Source organism: Onychostoma macrolepis, chromosome 19 (assembly GCF_012432095.1).
Source record: "Onychostoma macrolepis isolate SWU-2019 chromosome 19, ASM1243209v1, whole genome shotgun sequence".
NCBI lineage: Eukaryota > Metazoa > Chordata > Actinopteri > Cypriniformes > Cyprinidae > Onychostoma > Onychostoma macrolepis.
The window spans coordinates 26424475-26446375 of record NC_081173.1 but is presented as its reverse complement, the minus strand read 5'-3'; the positions used below and the strand labels follow the sequence as shown (position 1 = coordinate 26446375).

Below are 21901 nucleotides of genomic sequence, written 5' to 3'. Positions count from 1 at the left end.
GTATGGCTTAACGACCGGAGAAATTAGGAGAAATAAAAACATTCCCATTTCCTATAAACGTTAATCAGAATAATAATACAGCTGCACCTGTTTATGATTATTGCTTAAGTAGCCTATCTGTCTAATAGTCTATAACAAAGTACAAAGAAAACTCATGACACTTGTTAATAAAAATAATTTTATGTAGGCCTGAACAATTTAATAATAGGCTGTTTTGTTTCAAATGGATGACGAACAGGCTACTAGCCTATAGCCTATAATTTACGCAATAGGATAAATTATGTATGGAAACAGCTCAAGGGCAATTTTTTTTTGCGACACACCAAAACTTATGCGACAATTTGTTTTTTAGGGATGAAGTCATCACGCATACCGATAAAATGGTGTGCGTGATGACGTAATCCCTAAAAAACAAATTTCGCAAAGTCTTTTTTTTTTTTTAACACATTCTCTTTGTCGATAACAAAACAGAGCAAAAACTGGATGGAAACTTGACTAGTCTGAAAATCAAATATTTGCTGTCATTTTGGGTGTCACAAAGGAGACTCCCGCGGTTCCTCCCACTCCCGATCTTTGGACTGTTATACTCCATATACAAGCCAGAAACTAAGCTTTTTTTTTTTTGCACAGGCCTATCTAAAGGGTTAATGGTGCTACCTGGTGATCAACAGTAAAAATGACACATTTTACCACTTCCCAACAGGGAAAACCACCAACAATCAAGAATGCATGATTATATGGTGTCATGGCTTTGCAATCAAAAAATGTCGTTATAATGGAAGTCAATGGGGCAACGAACCGTAAATGAGGGAGAAAAAATTAAAATCTGATTCTGCACAAAAACTAACAATGCATCAAAGCCAATGTTGTTACTAATCTTTCACATGTCCAAGACTGTGATAAAATGTTAAAACAAACCCAGTCCACAATCACTTTTTATATTGAAAATAAGTCATTTTGTGTTTTTTCCCCCCCCAAATCAGTGACATCATTTATGAACTTGGCCATTAAAGAGTAAAAATCCTGGATTTTTAAAAAAAAGATTTAGTAGTTTTAATCAGGACTAAGGTTGATTAACAGTTTTATGCAAAAAAAATTAAACAAAAATATTTATCTGATACAATTTTACAGCAGTTTAATTTAGTGGATGTTTTCATCCCGAACATAACGAAAGGGTAGTGAATTTGAACAATGCACAAGGGTTAAGAAACCAGTGGATGGATATCTGCCATGCCCTTCTTCCCAGTTATCATAGACATATCTTATGAATTTTGGGTGGAGGACCATCACCTAAAAACAATGACAGACATAAATCAGGACATTTATGAAACATGCATTTCTAATATCATGTTTTTGACATGTTTTATCTTGTTTCTACAATATCAAGATTTCAACCAGGTAATATTAGTAAACCATGCAAATCAAAACAAATTAACATTTGTTGTTTGACTGACTTATTGATTGCTTAATTTCATGTGAAAGTTTGTGTTGTTCACCTTGTCCTTATTTGCTTTGATTGTAGATGGCACTTTTGTGTATGTTCTGTAACAGAATAAGATATCAACAGACAAAAGCTGTGTGAACACAAAAAGTTGCGTAATCATTTCAGAAAAATGTTATCCTTCCTTCAAAGTGTGTGTATATTGGCTCTAAGCCAAAATGTTTTTGCCGACTGTGTTTTTTTTTTTAACCTTGAAACACAACACTCTTTATTTAGTATAACTGACATAGAACACATTTACATTTAGCTGTTATTTTATTCAAAGTAACTTACAAATGAGGCACGTCACAAACAAATGAGGCACATCATATCAATTCCCAGCATTTACACACTAACTTACTTTGATGTATTTTCCATTACTTAAACACAACCATAGTTGTTTAACAATATGTGAGTCAAATATGACCACATAAAACTAAGTTTCATTTATTAAAACCTTTTGTTTATTTGACAATTTATGGATAAATCTGCTGATTTGTTGTTATTTCCATAGCAGCTCTAAAAGTTATTTCATGGAGGTTGCAACTGGCAGATACATTAACTCATTACTCATTAACTACATTACATTAACAATATATTAACTCTGTCCAAGGTTCTTTAGTTATATTTAAAATAATAAAAAAAGGTTTTCTTGAGTCCATTATACAAAACAAGAATTTAAAATGTTTCATGTTAAAAAAAAAAAAAAAAAAAAAAAAAAAAGAGCAGACCAAAAACGTATTTAACAGTGCATCGTTCACAAATGTATGTTTAATTCTTACTGTGTGATGTTTTTAGTGATGAAGGCACTGATGAGCCACTGAATGTCCAGAATCTTAACGGGAAGAAGCACCAGATGGAGTCCAAGTCCACGGTGCTCTCAGGATACACAATCCGGTGAGTCGTCTTTGACCCCACATCCTTCTCATAACCTTCTGTCGGGCCTTTATTTATTCTAAGAGAAAAACACTCAAGAGATAGAGGTGTGCATGATATTCTAATGAAAAGACTTTAAGGCATCTTTTGAAATCACGAATCTGGAATCAGCTGATCTAATGTGATCTCATGACTCATCAACATCAACATTTGACCTCAGCCTCAGTCGATAAATGCACAACATATCCATTCCATCAATACTGATGCTTCATTATTCTCTAAACTCTCGTTAATTTAAAAAGTGAAAGACAACCTTACAAGCAACTAAATACAGGACTATATAATGTCATTTACTACCTGATGACAAAGTCATGGAAATCTATGAGAGGCCCATAATTGGATCCCAGCAGGTTCCCAGAGTTTCCCACCACAGCACAGGTTCTGCAGCGATCTGGACCGGCGTCTGAGTAGTGCTCTTTATCAGGGAAGAGAGGAAACAGCTGATGCACCACCTCTGTGTAGTTACCGGCGTTTGATTGTAGCTCCTGTGTGATATTATTCAATTGGCATTTAACATCTGGTTTAACATTATAATTCTTTTAATTGTATGCCTGAAATCTGTACATTTTTATCATATTTATATAAAAATCATGCTGAAGTAGATTTGTCTCGTCGTCTCTGAGAGAATTGAATGTTGTTAATGCAGCGTTAGAAAACTGTCAGTTTTTTTTAACTTTCATTTTCTGTATGACTGAATTTAAGATGTTCACCGGCATAACTATTAATGCAAACATATCGAGATATCGTAAAAATGTACAATATCGAGATATCATTTTTATATATATATATATATATATATATATATATATATATATATATATATACACACATATACATACACACACACACACACACACACACACAGGTGCATCTCAATAAATTAGAATGTCGTGGAAAAGTTCATTTATTTCAGTAATTCAACTCAAATTGTGAAACTCGTGTATTAAATAAATTCAGTGCACACAGACTGAAGTAGTTTAAGTCTTTGGTTCTTTTAATTGTGATGATTTTTGGCTCACATTTAACAAAAACCCACCAATTCACTATCTCAACAAAATTAGAATTCTTCATGAGACCAATAAAACTTTTTTTTTTTAGTGAATTGTTGGCCTTCTGGAAAGTATGTTCATTTACTGTATATGTACTCAATACTTGGTAGGAGCTCCTTTTGCTTTAATTACTGCCTCAATTCGGCGTGGCATGGAGGTGATCAGTTTGTGGCCCTGCTGAGGTGGTATGGAAGCCCAGGTTTCTTTGACAGTGGCCTTCAGCTCATCTGCATTTTTTGGCCTCTTGTTTCTCATTTTCCTCTTGACAATACCCCCCCCATAGATTCTCTATGGTGTTCAGGTCTGGTGAGTTTGCAGGCCAGTCAAGCACACCAACACCATGGTCATTTAACCAACTTTTGGTGCTTTTGGCAGTGTGGGCAGGTGCCAAATCCTGCTGGAAAATGAAATCAGCATCTTTAAAAAGCTGGTCAGCAGAAGGAAGCATGAAGTGCTCCAAAATTTCTTGGTAAACGGGTGCAGTGACTTTGGTTTTCAAAAAACACAATGGACCAACACCAGCAGATGACATTGCACCCCAAATCATCACAGACTGTGGAAACTTAACACTGGACTTCAAGCAACTTGGGCTATGAGCTTCTCCACCCTTCCTCCAGACTCTAGGACCTTGGTTTCCAAATGAAATACAAAACTTGCCCTCATCTGAAAAGAGGACTTTGGACCACTGGGCAACAGTCCAGTTCTTCTTCTCCTTAGCCCAGGTAAGACACCTCTGATGTTGTATGTGGTTCAGGAGTGGCTTAACAAGAGGAATACGACAACTGTAGCCAAATTCCTTGACACGTCTGTGTGTGGTGGCTCTTGATGCCGTGACCCCAGCCTCAGTCCATTCCTTGTGAAGTTCACCCAAATTCTTGAATGGATTTTGCTTGACAATCCTCATAAGGCTGCGGTTCTCTCGGTTAGTTGTGCATCTTTTCTTCCACACTTTTTTCCTTCCACTCAACTTTCTGTTAACATGCTTGGATACAGCACTCTGTGAACAGCCAGCTTCTTTGGCAATGAATGTTTGTGGCTTACCCTCCTTGTGAAGGGTGTCAATGATTGTCTTCTGGACAACTGTCAGATCAGCAGACAATATTATGATTAAGGTGTTTACACAAGTTGCTTTTTGAATACTCCTTTCATGCTCCTGTTTTACATGTTATAGTACATAGATCTATATGTTTATACGTGAAATTCTGGAGGGGACGTCAGTTGAATATTATATAAACATAAACGTATAGATAAACTAGGTTTACATACGTATAAACAGTTAATCTTTGTTATGATGCCATATACAGTTTTGGGTGTTTTATTTTTAATTTACTGAGAGCTTCAAGTGCAGTTAATTATTTGTCATGCTATACGTGCAAACAGACAACGATGTTGTTGAAGCCATGCTCTTTTGTTTGCCATCAAAGGGTTGACCACTGCCATGTGTGTATCCTATCGCAAAATGCGGCGAAAAGTCCTACACAACAGTAATAATGTGATTAAGGTGTATATGTCTATACTGCACTTCAATAATGTGACTAAAATAGAAATACTCCACATGTCTTTATTCGACTTGTGCTTTGAGTATGACTTTAGCTGGATTAAGGCAATTAAAAATCTGTTTACATGGTAGATTCTTAATCAGAGTATTGTCTTTATCGCGTTAAAATCAAAATATCGTTGTCCATGTAAACGTACTCATGGTGGAGCAATATGCTGGCATGAGCATGCATGGCTTCCAGTGGCACTGGATTACTGGTGTTTAGTGATGACGTGACAGAAGACACAAGCAGCCGGAATAATTCTGAAGTGTATAGGGATACACTCTCTGCCCAGATCCAGTCAAATGCAGCAAAGTTGATTGGGCGGCGCTTCATAGTACAAGTGGAAATGATCCAAAACATACAGCAAAAGCAACCCAGGAGTTTTTGAAGGTAAAAAAGTGGAATATTCTGCAATGGCTGAGTCAATCGCCTAATCTCGACCCGATTGAGCATGTTATATTTTTGTTTAACCCCTTGAATTAAAGCTTAAAGTCTGCATTTCAATTTCATCTTGATTGTTTTATATTTAATTCTGCCAAAATTATGAAAATTGTGTCAGTGTCCAAATATATATGGACCTTATACTGTATATAAACACATTGTGAACATTCACAAAATAGCATCTCATTGCTTAAAGGGACAGTCCACCCATAAATGCAATTTCTGATCATTTACTCCCGTCATGTTGTTCCAAACCTACAGTTGATGTCAAAAGTTTACATACAACTTGCAGAATCTGCAAAATGTTAATTATTTTACCGAAATAGAGGATCATACAAAATGCATGTTATTTTTTTATTTAGTACTGACTTGAATAAGATATTTCACATAAAGTACATTTACATATAGTCCACAAGAGAAAATAACAGTTGAATTTATAAAAATGACCCCGCTCAAAAGTTTATATGTACTTGATTCTTAATAGTGTTCTTACCTGAATGATCCACAGTGGTTTTTGTTTGTTCAGTGATAGTTGTTCATGAATCCCTTGTTTGTCCTGAGCAGTTAAACTGCCTGCTGTTCTTCAGAAAAATCCTTCAGGTCCCACACATCCTGTGGTTTTTCAGCATATTTGTGTTGAACCCTTTCCAACAATGACTGTATGATTTTGAGATTAATCTTTTCACACTGAGGACAACTGAGGGACTCAATATGCAACTATTACAGAACGTTTAAACACTCACTGATGCTCCAGAAGGAAAAACAATGCATTAAGAAGATCAGGGTAAATTTATTTTGTCTTCTGGGAAACATATATATTCTGTAGCTTCTGGAGGGCAGTGCTAAATAAAAATGATATTTAGGCAAAAAAAAAAAAAAAAAAAAAAGAGCACACATCTTCATGCCATTCAAAAGTTTACACCCCTGGCTCTTAATGCATCGTTTTTCCTTCTGCAGCATCATAACTTTGAACATTTTTATAAATTCAACTATTATTTTCTCTTGTGGACTATATGTAAATAAGTTTTTTTTTTTTTTGTGACATATCTTATTCAGGTCAGTACTAAATAAAAAATAACATGCATTTTGTATGATCCCGCTTATTTTGGTAAAATAATTAACATTTTGCAGATTCTGCAAGGTGTATATAAACTTTTGACCTCAACTGTATAAGACTTTCTTCTGTGGAAAACAAAAGAAGACAATTTGAAGAATGTTGGTAACAGTTTTACGTCACACTGATTGGTTACCAGCAATTGTGAAAATATCATCTTTTGTGTTCCACACAAGAAAGAAAGCCACACAGGTTTGGAAAGACATGAGGTGAGTAAATGTTGACAAGTTTCGTTATTAGGTGATTTTCCCTTTAAGCAAAACTAATTGCAGGGCCGTTCTTCACTTTTTATCAAGAAATTACAATAAAGGTAAACAGATGCTGTTCATATATCCCCAATTCAAAAGTATTTTATATATTAAATTAATTGTTTAAAAAAAAAAAAAATTAAAATAATCTAATAAAAATGGCCACAGCACTAAAAAAAACGAGCACTATATTTATCAAAACACCTATACAAGTGTACCATTGTACTGATACTTTTTTTTTTTTTTTTAAGGAAATGGGTGTTGTAGAATGTGAGTACTTAATGATTTAGATATTGTGAGATTACAAGTAAATAATCAAACAAATTTACTCATAGGCTAAAACTTTTCCTTAGCAGCCTATAGAAACTGACCTACTATGGAATCCTCAACATACTTGTGCTGTGTCAAAGCAGTGGGTCTCTTGTCAAAGATCTAATAATGTATATGGGGCTTTGCTGATGGTGTATATGGCAGAATGGCAGACAAAAATCACCATGGAGAAAATCAACAGCAGTAACTTCAGAGTATGAAAAGACAATGCAGAAAAGCTGAGCGGATGTGGCAGAAGACAAAACTTGAAATTCACTATAGCATCTATAAAGACAGCCTTCATGCTTTCAATGTGGAACTAGCCACAGCTAGACAGACCTTCTTCTCAAACCTTATAAACAGTAACTTAAACAACTCTCGCACTCTTTTTGCTACTGTGGAGAGACTGACAAACCCCCAAAGTGGTGAACGCCTCACTTCTTACTGGGACTTTTCCAAACTCCCTGAAAACTGCAGTTGTTAAGCCCCTTCTGAAAAAGCGCAATCTTGATAACACAATGTTGAACAACTATAGACCAATATCAAATCTTCCTTTCATTGGTAAGATTATTGAAAAGGTAGTTTTAAATCAGCTGAACAACTGCTTAAACTCAAATGGATACCTGGACAATTTTCAATCTGGTTTCCAAGCACATCATAGCACAGAGACCGCGCTTATTAAGATAATAAATGATATTCGCTTCAATTCTGATTCTGGCAAAATATCAGTGCTGGTACTACTAGATCTTAGTGCTGCGTTTGACACTGTTGATCATAACATACTTCTAGAGAGACTGGAAAACTGGGTCGGGCTTTCTGGGATGGTACTCAAATGGTTCAGGTCATACTTAGAAGGGAGAGGTTATTATGTGAGTATAGGAGAGCATAAGTCTAAGTGGAAGTCCATGACATGCGGAGTCCCACAAGGCTCAATTCTTGCACCACTCTTGTTTAGCCTGTATATGCTCCCACTAAGTCAAATAATGAGAAAGAACCAAATTGCCTATCACAGCTATGCTGATGATACCCAGATTTACCTAGCCTTATCTCCAAATGACTATAGCCCCATTGACTCCCTCTGCCAATGCATTAATGAAATAAACTGTTGGATGTGCCAGAACTTTCTTCAGTTAAACAACGAGAAAACTGAAGTCATTGCATTTGGAAACAAAGATGAAGTTCTCAAGGTGAATGCATACCTTGACTCTAGGGGTCAATCAACTAAAAACCAAGTAAAAAATCTTGGTGTTTCTGGAGACAGAGTTTTAGTAGTCATGTCAAAGCAGTAACTAAATCAGCATACTATCATCTCAAAAACATTGCAAGAATTAGATGTTTTGTTTCCAGTCAAGACTTGGAGAAACTTGTTCATGCCTTTATCACCAGCAGGGTGGATTATTGTAATGGTCTCCTCACCGGCCTTCCAAAGAAGACCATTAGACAGCTGCAGCTCATCCAGAACGCTGCTGCCAGGATTCTGACTAGAACCAGAAAATTTGAGCATATCACACCAGTCCTCAGGTCCTTACACTGGCTTCCAGTCACATTTAGGATTGATTTAAGTTATTTTACTCTTTTATAAATCTCTCAATGGCCTAGGACTTAAATACATTGGAGGTATGCTCACTGAACATAAACCTAACAGACCACTCAGATCATTAGGATCGAGTCAGTTAGAAATACCAAGGGTTCACACAAAACAAGGGGAGTCCGCTTTTAGCTATTATGCTGCCCGCAGTTGGAACCAGCTTCCAGAAGAGATCAGATGTGCCACATTTAAATCCAGACTAAAAACTCATCTGTTTAGCTGTGCATTTGTTGAATGAGCACTGTGCTACGTCCGAACTATGCTGGTCATATAATTAGAATATCATCAGAAAGTTGATTTATTTCACCAATTCCATTCAAAAAAGTGAAACTTGTATATTATATTCATTCATTACACACAGACTGATATATTTCAAATGTTTATTTCTTTTAATTTAGATGATTATAACTGACAACTAAGGAAAATCCCAAATTCAGTATTTCAGAAAATTTGAATATTGTGAAAAGGTTCAATATTGGACACCTGGTGCCACACTCTAATCAGCTAATTAACTCAAAACACCTGCAAAGGCCTTTAAATGGTCTCTCAGTCTAGTTCTGTAGGCTACACAATCATGGGGAAGACTGCTGACTTGACAGTTGTCCAAAAGACGACCATTGACACGTTGCACAAGGAGAGCAAGACACAAAAGGTCATTGCAAAAGAGGCTGTTCGCAGAGCTCTGTGTCCAAGCACATTAATAGAGAGGCGAAGGGAAGGAAAAGATGTGGTAGAAAAAAAGTGTCTCCTCCCTGGAGAGGATTGTGAAACAAAAGCCATTCAAAAATGTGGGGGAGATTCACAAAGAGTGGACTGCAGCTGGAGTCAGTGCTTCAAGAACCACTACGCACAGACGTATGCAAGACATGGGTTTCAGCTGTCGCATTCCTTGTGTCAAGCCACTCTTGAACAACAGACAGCGTCAGAAGCGTCTCGCCTGGGCTAAAGACAAAAAGGACTGGACTGCTGCTGAGTGGTCCAAAGTTATGTTCTCTGATGAAAGGAAATTTTGCATTTCCTTTGGAATTCAGGGTCCCAGAGTCTGGAGGAAGAGAGGAGAGGCACACAATCCACGTTGCTTGAGGTCCAGTGTAAAGTTTCCACAGTCAGTGATGGTTTGGGGTGCCATGTCATCTACTGGTGTTGGTCCACTGTGTTTTCTGAGGTCCAAGGTCAATGCAGCCGTATACCAGGAAGTTTTAGAGCACTTCATGCTTCCTGCTGCTGACCAACTTTATGGAAATGCAGATTTCATTTTCCAACAGGACTTGGCACCTGCACACAGTGCCAAAGCAACCAGTATCTGTTTTAAGGACCATGGTATCCCTGTTCTTAATTGGCCAGCAAAGTCGCCTGACCTTAACCCCATAGAAAATCTATGGGGTATTGTGAAGAGGAAGATGCGATATGCCAGACCCAACAATGCAGAAGAGCTGAAGGCCACTATCAGAGCAACCTGGGCTCTCATAACACCTGAGCAGTGCCACAGACTGATCGACTCCATGCCACGCCGCATTGCTGCAGTAATTCAGGCAAAAGGAGCCCCAACTAAGTATTGAGTGCTGTACATGCTCATACTTTTCATGTTCATACTTTTCAGTTGGCCAAGATTTCTAAAAATCCTTTCTTTGTATTGGTCTTAAGTAATATTCTAATTTTCTGATATACTGAATTTGGGATTTTCCTTAGTTGTCAGTTATAATCATCAAAATTAAAAGAAATAAACATTTGAAATATATCAGTCTGTGTGTAATGAATGAATATAATATACAAGTTTCACTTTTTGAATGGAATTAGTGAAATAAATCAACTTTTTGATGATATTCTAATTATATGACCAGCACCTGTATAATCATTTTCTATTCTTAAATGTTTTAAATTCTTTTTAAAATCACTTTGTTTTTATTGTTGTGATTATTATTATTTTTAATGACTATTTCACTTCCTTTTATGTAAAGCACTTTGAATTACCACTGTGTATGAAATGTGCTATATAAATAAACTTGCCTTGCCTATATGGATGGGAATAACGCAAACTATGTGTTATTTATGGTTTAGCAGTAAGGAGGGGTTTATATGTGACTCCTTCCCTCTGGTAACACTGGTTAATCCACCTGCTGCCTGGCTTTAGGGGTTTTAATTACGGCACATGACAATGCATCATAATTCTCTAAATTCCTGTTAATTTCTAGAGGGATCTTCATGATCAGCTACGCAGTTGAGTTAGGGCCAGTTCACACAGAATCAGTTTTTCTTAAGTACGTGAATGTGTTTGACCATTGCACGTGCAATTTTTGCAGTGTCTCATGCATAACACATCATTCTAAAAACACGGCCCTCAAGTTTAAATTAAACTTTTAAACCGAGGTGCCTCCAGGAAATTGTTAATGTGATGGCTAGAGGGGAACAGTAAAAATCCTAGGGTGGCGCACTAAAGCATTCACCAGAGAAGAAAAAAACAAACCTGTAATGATCTATTTCTACTTTATCTAGGCTAACTCACAAAAATTAGGCTACTTCCATTAATATAATTTGTCGGGTTGATATGCAGATTAAATGGCATTTTTGCCTTTATTAAAAGTTTTCAACCTTTTAATAATGAAATTGTTTTGGAAGATGACGTGACCCTTCGGCGTCAATGCACGCATAGTCCTTTGCTCTGCTCTCTGTCAGTAAATTTTGAACCACTCTTTATTTAGATCACTATGAGTGCCCCAGCAGTCAAGGAAAGCCGGAAAAGAGAGAATGGACAATCGCCAATAAATTAAAAAAAAATTCAACGATTCCACCATCTCCAGAGAGAATACTCTCGATTCGGTAGTGGTGTAGCATTTGGACCAATCAGACACACAATTTTGCATTTGATTTAACAAATCAATTAGTTATTAGATTAACAAATAGTCACCGACCCCTCACCCAATACACATACTCGGTGCCAGTAGGTCTGTCAATGACTTCAGGCCCCCGGTTCCATGGCAACCCATCAGATAACACTAGTTTTATTGATCAAAGGAATGCAAGCAGAGCAACTCTTACTAACTTTTTCCTATAGGAAAGACATTATGCTATAAAAATGGACTCTTCTCTAATTAATTCATAGAAAAACCACACATATCATTCAAGTCATTGTGTATATTATTACTGTTGTTTTATGTTTTTGTGCTATGTATACTGTTATGTTATATTATGTTATTGTATACTGTTTTATGCATGCTTATGATAGATCACTTGTTAATATCACTTTAACTCATACCATGTCTGGTCTCTATCAATTCGTCTTCGGATGATCTAATTGAGAATGAATATTACATGTTGATACCTATGCAACATATTAGTGTCCTAAGAATCTTTAATAAAGGGTCATAAATCCCCCCAGTATTTCCAAACTCCCGCTTGGAAATTCAGCCTTTCTCATTGGTCAAGCCCATCCTGAGAGGTGACTCTTCGCAGACCTTAAAGGGCTCACGCACAGTTCCGCTCTCTCTCTTCTGCAAAAGGTCTTCTGCTAAATCTCTGGATTGCTGCCCGTGTGGAGAGCCTGAGCCGGTACCGGCGTGCCCGCTGGGCTCCACCATATCTCAGTCTGCGGTTCTGTTAGATCCTAGAAGGATGTGAGTTAGAACTTTTCTGGACCCTCAAGTTTTGTGCCAGGCCTTGCGGCCTTGACTTTCCATTCAACCAAAGCTCCTCGGACCTCAGCAGATCTCTTTCTTAGAACTTTCTACCTGGAAAGAACATTTCTATCTCAGAACATCTTTGGAATTCATCACTCTTCAAGCCGGAAGAACGTGATCGGGAGTCCAAAACCTTGAAACCATTAAGACTTTCATCTGAGACTGCATTCCAGACACTCGCCAACAGCCAAGGAATGCAAGTATGGTACATCTAACTAAACTAAACAGAGGTTTAGTATAAGCTATAAACCCGTTATAAACGGTGCTGATGGTTTTACTCAGGTGGTTAACTGACTCTTTCCATAACTGCATTCTGTCTTCTCTAATGGCTTCATTCATCCACTTTAGCTCCCCTTTTGTATATACGCGTGAGTGTATGTATGTTTGTTTAGATTAGTTATCTGTGTTAGCGTTTAGTTAATAAAAGTTGTGTGCACAAATTACATGAGTTTCTGGTTCTGCCGTGCAAATTAATGTCTCTTTACGATTTTGATCCTTACTACATGCTCTAATGTATTAATACTTAGGAAAGTGTTTTCTGTGGCCAAGAAAATATCCTTTCTTAGAGTAGATATGAACTTACACTGAATGGTCGCTGGACGAACAGATCAGTTGATGGCAATTTAATTCTGCTACAGTCATTACTGTCAGCTGATATAATTAATTGTAATTATTTATATACAATTCCCTTTTAAGCTAATTTGCTACAGTGGCTTCGACTGTATGAGACACGATAGACTCTGTACTGAGCCCAGCACTCCATGATCTACATTTGGATATACAAACGACCAAAGATTCTGTAAAAGAGCTAAAAGCAGAAGTTGAAAAGCTAGCCATCGCAGAGAAACAGACACGTGACCGTGTCGATTCCGTTCAAGCAGCTGCACGTGAGGATAGGAGGACAGTCACAAACTTAAGAAATCAGCTGGAGCAACTCACCGAAAAAAGCTTTAATCCAGTCTTGAAGAAGATGACAGCACTTGGTCTCCAGCCCTTCCTCACCTATCCGGCCGTAATTAAACTACGGCACAAAGGTGAGCAGGTGATGTTCGACTCTCCTCAAAAGGCGGAGGATTTTGTTACTTAACTGTCACTGAAGACGTATTCTGCAGCGCTACAAAGCAGCAGAAAGGCGCCGGCTACCATCTCCATCCTCTCAGCTCAACGAGGGAAAATTAACGATGAGGTCTGTGGTGATCCTAACTGCCCTGAAGTGGACAATAACAAGGTGGCCATGGACACTTTTTTATTTTATTTTTGGAATCTTGCCCCTGCCCTGTACGTTCGTCCGCTAATTGGTAAATAATAATGATTTATTTTATTTATTTTTATTTCGGGCTGATGGAGAGCAGGTTCAATCACTACGCTGTTGGCTCAGTGGGCCTTTGGGGACATGTCTTGCGTTGAAGTGGACTGGTCACACAACAACATTTGTGTCAGAGAGTCACAGTCACCGCCGTCAGCAGCAATCACCCGCACCTGCAATCCCTCATCAGCACTCCCATAAGTACTCACTCTCTCTGACACTCATCGTCCGGTCTACGGTTCACCACCCGAACAGTAACCTGACTCCTCTCGTACTTGCCTGTGTTTATACTTACCTGATCCACAGCCCTTCTCCCCAAATCCTCCTACGAATCTCCGTGACAGAATTTCCAGACACCTGGTTCCTGCTCGACATCGACCCTGAAATAGAAACTCCGATCAGCTGACAGCTAAGGCTCACCGAACACCTTCTATCACCAAGATACTCACCAACTACTCTCTCTCCACGATCTGCTCCCATCCTGTTAATAAACCTTCTTGTCATTTCACTCACCTCTGGTTTCCGTCTCTGTTTGTGACAATTTGTTTCTGTTGTTTATGCAGACCTACACTCTCAGTAATGTGCGGTCTGCTTAGGTTTTTATACACAGTTGTTTGTCGTTCCTTGTTTTTGCTTTTTTTCTATGCCCTTCAACAGACATCAATACTTTTATTTATTCTGCTTTTCTTTTAAAAGGACTATCCATCTAGGTGGACTGGTATCCAGGATACATACTAATGTTTACATGTCACTAGCAGTATGGCATTGCTTTTGTTTCTCTTCAATTAGACAGAATCTTGGCATTTTGAGCACTAAATGCATCTTCTGAATATCTTATTGAATTTGAATGGCCTAAATTTTCCTATTAAGCGTACCCGGATATTAGAATATTTGCACCATAAATTGATTTCCTGTGCCCTGATACAAGAGTCTCAGTTAAAACAATGCGATGTGGCACATTTTCAAAAATAGTATTACAAACTGGCAACCTTCTCTTGTGCCCCTAATAAAACTAATTTAACTATTGAACATACCGGGAATTAGCCTGACTACGTCAGACTTCGTACTTCCGCTCAATTTTATTTAGCTTCTGTACTCAGTCTGATATATCAAACCATCTCCCAGTTTATCTCCGGCTCCGCAGCAGCCGGGCCAACCAGCGAACAGAGGGCGGGCTGAAAGCCGTGACGTAGACGCCAAGCACCGAATTTAAGATTGTAGTTTAGGTGAGGGAAATCTAAAATGACAGCGGACATGAAGACACGGGATGCTATTCGCTCTGTTTTGGAGAATATTCCCGGCATTTGCCAACTGAAGCCCGAACAAGAAGAGTGTTTGGTTCACATTTTGAATGGAGGTGATGTTGTCGCTCTACTCCCAACAGGTTTTGGGAAAAGGTTAATTTATCAACTGTTACCGATCGTCAGCGAAAAACTGGAGAGGCCAAAGTCCGGCAAGGCGATAATTGTGTATGCGTTGATTTACTTCACATAATCTGCAAAAGTTGTTCACAGCCATCTTCACTCCGGTATTTCGCTCGATGGTTTTGTTTTCGCCGCATACCTGTGTTTACAGCGGAAGTTCAAGGTGGCTGAGCTGGCGAATAACATGCGTCATAACCAAACGTTATGTGATTGGCTTACGGGTACACCAATGATTTTAAACTTCAGACAAGCGCCCGCCCACGAGAAAGTAAACGCTTGTCAATTATGCCCTTCCAGACTCTGTCTACGAAGCAAAGCGAAGTAGCAGAGTTTGGTATTACCAGGCTAACCGGGAATGATGATGAAGGTAGAATGACAGGTTAGCACTGGTCTCCATTTACTGCACGAATGAGGCAGACAGTGCGTTTTTCACAAATATTTCCAATATATTACTTGAGCAGATGGATTGTCCTTTAGTGATGGGTGGTGATTTTAATGCGGTTTTAAATTCTGCAAATTTAAATTTCTTTAAATTTTGTTTACCAGGATCATCATATTTTGTCTTTTTTCAGTTACGTTCTCCTCTCAAGGCCTGTGGAATTCCCTGGGCATCCCCTATTTCCTCTCATCCTATATGGGATTGGATCGCACCACCCTTTGGTTGGCCATCTGTTTCTTTAATATATAGTAAACTTAATGATCACACTGCAAAGTCTCTTTCTATTAAATCTGTCTGGAATCATGAATTAACAGATTTGATTTATCAGTCGACTGGGAGAGGGTGTGGTCTAATCTAATCTTAACTTCTAAAAACTTGGCTCATTGTCTTATCCCTTTCAAAGTCATCCATTGAGCATACATAACTCCTTACAAGAGGTTTAAAATGAAACTGCAATCAACCTATAACTGTCATATCTGTAACACTGCATCAGCAGGTACTTTTCAAGTTGATCACAAAAATAATGAAATTGTTTCTACTTAATTTCTTGGTGAAATATAACACATTTTTAATGACATAACCTGCAATGATGTCTTCAATATATGAGGTAAGTAAATACACTCAAGTAAAAATATAATGAATATGTAGGCCTAATCTCATGCACATTTAAAAAAAAAAAATTTCCTCTCTAGAATGATTCATAGTTGACTATGGAGTTTACAGTCGTTGAATAGCTTTTCGTTACATTATTTACAAGCTGTTTTAATGACGTCTTTCCGCGGTTGAAACACTGATTAATGGATGAGACATGATTTATTTCAGCAAGCTGTACTGTTTCTTTCAACATACCTTCCGATGTTAATTCATGTTTATTTCGTGTTGTACATAACAGGCAAGTAAAAAAGAAGAGATGAGCAGTTCACATGCCTTATAGCCTATTATTAAAGAGCGGAAAAACAAGATTTATTGTTTAAATTTCATGATAAAATCGACAATTTAAAATCTGAGGCAATAAGTGTGTGGGACACTTCATGCACTCAACTGTCACAGCTTTAATTATGTTGCGAAGGGGGAGGGGCTATCAGATTCTGATTATTAACTAAACTGACTAAATAACCTTATAAAATTCATACACTACATGGTTGAGTACATAGTGCATAATATAGTGCAGGGAAGGCCTTAATACAGTTAAAAATCACAGTTGATTATATAGAACATGCTTCAAGAATCATGTCTTTTAATCAAAATTCGTTGCTTGTGAATTTTGATGTAAAATATCCATGTTGGATAATATGTGTAGAGCTTGGCTTAAGTATCATTCTATGTTAAGCATGAATAGTCAACATGGGCTTGGCGAAAGGGGGTGCCAGTGGGTTGGCCAGAGTTTTTTTTAGGAGTGATGATTCGAAAAAGTTTCGAAACACTGTTGTTTGAGGTAAAAAATGACCCATGAATGGAAAATAGATAAAATATGAAAACTACCTCTGGTGGTGTTTTTAGCGTCTGAATCTCATGAACTTCATCTCCAGTGCTACTCAGTCACAAGCTTTTCACTGTTTGAAAAAACTGTCAAATACACATTGAAACTGAAAGTAAAACTGTAAGACCTTCACAACAACCAGGCAAAATAAAAGTCAGTTTTTAGCTCCAAGATGAATTTCAACATCTGCCCTGGCCAGACAAATCACCCGACTTGAATATTGTCAAATCGCTGTGGACTGTTTTGGAGATATGAGTGAGATTATGATGTTTTCATCACATTAAATACAAATTTAATCGCATTAAAAACATTTTATGATATGACTCCCATTTGCTACTTGCCTAAAATACTCTCTGGACTTAAAGGGATAGTTCACCCAAAAATGAAAATCTGATGTTTATCTGCTTACCCCCAGGGCATCCAAGATAGGTGACTTTGTTTCTTCAGTAGAACACAAATGAAGATTTTTAACTCAAACCGTTGCAGTCTGTCAGTCATATAATGGCAGTCAATGCAACCCACAGCTTTGAGAGTTAAAAAAAAAAAATACACAGACAAAACCAAATTAAACCCAGAGGCTCATGAAGAGACACTGAGGTCTTAAGACATGAAACGATCGGTCTGTGCAAGAAACTGAACAGTATTTATATAATTTTTTTACCTCTGATCCAACGCAATGTCCAACTGTCCTGAGCGCGTTCACAACAGCCGGTGTGTGACGCTTCAACTTGTTCTGGCATAGTAGAGGCATGCGCGGAAGCGATCTGTCGTGCATATACGTCACTCATTGTTTACACCATCACGCGCCGGCTGTTGTGAATGCACTCAGGACAGTTGGACATTGGAAAAAATCATTTTTGGGGATGTTGTTGTGAGCAAAATCAGTACAACACACTAACATTTGTAACGCTCTGCCGCAATAAGGCAGGCTACACAAATAAAACTATCCGGCTCTCTCTTTAACTACTGTAGTCAACGGAATGTAGGTAAGATGAGACAACAAACAAAAGAATAAATGCCAACCCGGAGTGTATTTTACAAGAAGAAGCAAGACAAAATATATACATATGTACAAATATGCATGGGTGTAAACGTCCATAAAAGTCCAATGGAGGTGTGTGTGTGTGTGTATGTTTCGGTCTCACCGTGATACTTTGCACGTTAAGGAACAGCGCTGTTCTGTGACGAAGTCCAAGGCAAAATAATCCCACCGAACCGGTTATTTCCACAAGGTAAAACTCTGTGTCACAGTCCCAAACAGCGGGAAGTTGAATAGGCGATCGATCGCTGTATTTCCAATTGAGCACGAAGAACGTCACTCTCGGACGACCCTCAACCGGCTTCTTTTATCGGAAGTGTGGAATCAGATGACGTCACGGGATTCCCCTTTCACGTCGCGAGCGAACTCTCGCGAGAAGAAAACAGAGGACACAACACTCGACCGGGCAATACAAACAAAGGGACCAGGATAACAGCTGTGACACATCAATAATCAAATTAACATATCGTCAACAGCATTATAAATCTCTCCCTCTTATGTGGCCGTGCTACACATTAACTAGCATTTTCAGGAAAAAGAAAGTCCTCTCCTGGTCAAAATGACTGGAACACAACCTAATAAAGGATTAAGAAACTAAGTTATTGTAGTAAAGAAATCCACCAAACAAACAATATGATGGATGTAGGCACTAGTCAGTATATGAATGCATAAAAACCTTCAGGATTTACCTCTTGTGTCTCTCATGATCTACATGATGTTGTCTTGCCTGAGCCTGTGTAAAATGGTAAAGTTATAAAGCACTTAAAAAATGATTGCATAAAAATGTTGCAAAACAAATTCTGCTTGGCATAAACAAGAAATTCATTTCAATGCATTGCAACTTACTTAGAATGTGAATGTGCTATGATAGAGGCAAGAAACCTTACTGTAACCGGCATGTGATACAGTTGAAGGAATTACCGTTGAATTGCTTTTGGACTTTTGCATACTTGAAATGCTTCTTTTTGGGATCGTTCACATTCTGTTCAAAAACGACATGACCTCCAGTCTGTTCTTTTCCATACAGTGGAAACATACACTAACCATTGTCAAGTGTGACTCTTGTACAGTATCGAAAATCTAAAAATGGATTACTGCTTTCCCCGGACTCCATTTCTCATAACCCTCTACCTAGGAACCAATCATGGACTCCTCGCATTTCCTGTCAGGAGGATTGAATATTTGTAGCTTTATTCCTAGTTTCCATGTTTCTTTCCATGTTCCTAGTTTCCTTCCTTAGGTTTTTGACCCTGGACTGTTACCTTGTTTTTTTTTTTTGTGATTGTATGCTGCCTGCCCTGACCATTGCCTGTTTTGTGGATTACACTTTTGTCTCTGCCCTGGAGCGGGTTTCGCCACCATGGTAACTTATACTACACGGCTACCCTGCTCCAGAGCAGGTTTTATTTGGTTTAGAGATCACAAACCCAAACTGAACCAATCAGCTGTGAGCAAAGTGACATATATCTGATGCAATGAAGCCACTCCCCCGTATCTATTGCTCCAAATTAAAGCAGTTTACAGTCAAATAATTTTAGAGACAAAATTGCCTGACTTTCGTGGCTACTTATTTATTATATTTATATTAAAAATAGTTGTTTATCATTCATATAGTACGTTCATATAATTATCATATGAAGTGGCAATTAATTTTTAGTTTCACATTTAAATTAAATAAAATATATATCCATGGCATAATTTCATTTGGTGCCGCAAGTGGAGCTCAAATGAAAATTCACTAAAGTTGATCTCTTTAGGAATCTCAACTGAAAGTCTTTGCTGCACAAATCTGCAAAATTCAGAATTTGATATTGCAATGCAATGCAATACTGTGCAGTACTAGGCAGTGTTTCTGTTTCATTTCCAACCCTTGTGAATCAAAATTTTGTTTTCCTGTTGGAGCTGATTAATTGTTTCATTTTCAAATTTTCCACCATGAATGCCGATCTCATATGAAATCAATGTTTTATCAAAATAATGATGCCAGTTACCATCACTCGTAGCTCCAAACCCAAATGCATTCACCTGTAAGAGAAAGAGTTATCCATGCATTATTAATTTATTTATCATTGTGAAGAAAATCTTATTCAAGATAAAAAACTATTATTAGTTGTGAAAACATGCAAAAATAAAAGCCCTCTTTAAAAAAAAAAAGTGAGAAAAAATGATTCCTCCAAAAATAATATTAAATTCAGTCTATGAATTTATTTATTTATTCTTTTCTTTCATTAAGCAATATTGAGGATGGTATTGCTGAAAGATTTAGGATATGCTAACACTTTCCTGAAAGGCCTTTTCTTTTTGTGTAAACAGTATGGACTCTTATTCATGCTGAAACCCACAATCAAATATTTCCTGTCATCCTGGGGCTCTATTCTGATTCCTTTGAATCCCTGTAAAGCCTGACACTCCCTCCTCTATAATCCAGGAGCCGATTAATTGATTAATTGTTTCATTTTCAAATTTTCCACCATGAATGCCGATCTCATATGAAGTCAATGTTTTATCAAAATAATGATGCCAGTTTCCATCACTCGTAGCTCCAAACCCAAATACATTCACCTGTAAGAGAAAGAGTTATCCATGCATTATTAGTTTATTTATCATTGTGAAGAAAATCTTATTCAAGATAAAAAACTATTATTAGTTGAGAAAACATGCAAAAATAAAAGCCCTCTTTAAAAAAAAAAGTGAGAAAAAATGATTCCTCCAAAAATAATATTAAATTAAATTTATTTATCTATTCTTTTCTTTCATTGAGCAATATTGAGGATGGTATTGCTGAAAGATTTAGGATATGCTAACACTTTCCTGAAAGGCCTTTTCTTTTTGTGTAAACAGTATGGACTCTTATTCATGCTGAAACCCACAATCAAATATTTGCTGTCATCCTGGGGCTCTATTCTGATTCCTTTGAATCCCTGTAAAGCCTGACACTCCCTCAACAATGACGGCAATGCAACGCCACAACTCAGAACAGGAGTTTTACCTCATCACAGATGTGAAGAGCAAATATCAGTGTTAAGAAACCAGTGGATGGATATCTGCCATGCCCTTCTGCCCAATTATCATAGACGTATCTTATGAATTCTGGGTGGAGGATCATCACCTAAAAACAATGACAAAAATACAACAGGACATTTATAAAACATGCATTTATAATATCATGTTTTGAGTCTACTCTATCAAGATTTCAATCAGGTAATATCAGTAAGCCATGCAAATCAAAACAAATTAACATCTGTTATATGACTGATTGGTTGATTTCATGAGAAGGTTTGTGTTATTCACCTTGTCCTTATTTGCTTTGATTGTAGATGGCACTTGTACGTATGTTCTGAGTAAACAAACAAATAAATTCAGATCAAAATTCAGATTAAATAATGTTGTTAGTTTTAATAAACACAATTTCACTGAAATTTCATCCTAGATTTTTACTGCTGATCTTTATTGCCACGTTCCCTGTGTCTGTCTTTTATGCTGACGTTTTGGTCTTTCATGTTTTCTAGTCTTGTAGTCAGTTGTAGTTTCATTGTTTATTAGTTCCTTGATATTCTCCAGGTGTTCCTTGTTTCCCTCATTATCTCTTAAATAATTATCTTTGTGTTTCTGTTGGTGTTGGTTGGGTCTTATTCTTACCAACCAACTTATGTCTTATCCGTACGTTGAATGAGACGTTAAACCGAGGTCCTGACTCTGTGGTCATTAAAAATCCTATTGCCCATTGGCCTCTGACCATCATGGCCTCTTAATCATCCCCATACACTGATTGGCTTCATTACTCTGTTTCCTCTCCACCAATATGCTGGTGTGTGGTGGGCGTTCTGGCGCAA

General features: G+C 37.6%; 1 protein-coding gene and 1 pseudogene across 1 annotated transcript; both read right to left on the bottom strand.

Moving 5' to 3' along the window:
* Positions 1-538: 538 nt before the first annotated feature.
* LOC131525166 (CMP-N-acetylneuraminate-beta-galactosamide-alpha-2,3-sialyltransferase 1-like) lies at positions 539-12281 on the bottom strand (annotated as a pseudogene).
* A 7675-nt stretch (positions 12282-19956) lies between these two features.
* On the bottom strand, positions 19957-21568 carry LOC131525165 (CMP-N-acetylneuraminate-beta-galactosamide-alpha-2,3-sialyltransferase 1-like). The gene is made up of 4 exons (XM_058752536.1): positions 21507-21568; positions 21360-21405; positions 21058-21177; positions 19957-20630 (listed from the first exon to the last, which is right to left on the bottom strand). Exons 1-4 carry the CDS (start codon positions 21566-21568, stop codon positions 20427-20429), a joined length of 432 nt encoding a protein of 143 aa, XP_058608519.1. The 3' UTR covers positions 19957-20426.
* Between the last annotated feature and the right edge of the window lie 333 nt (positions 21569-21901).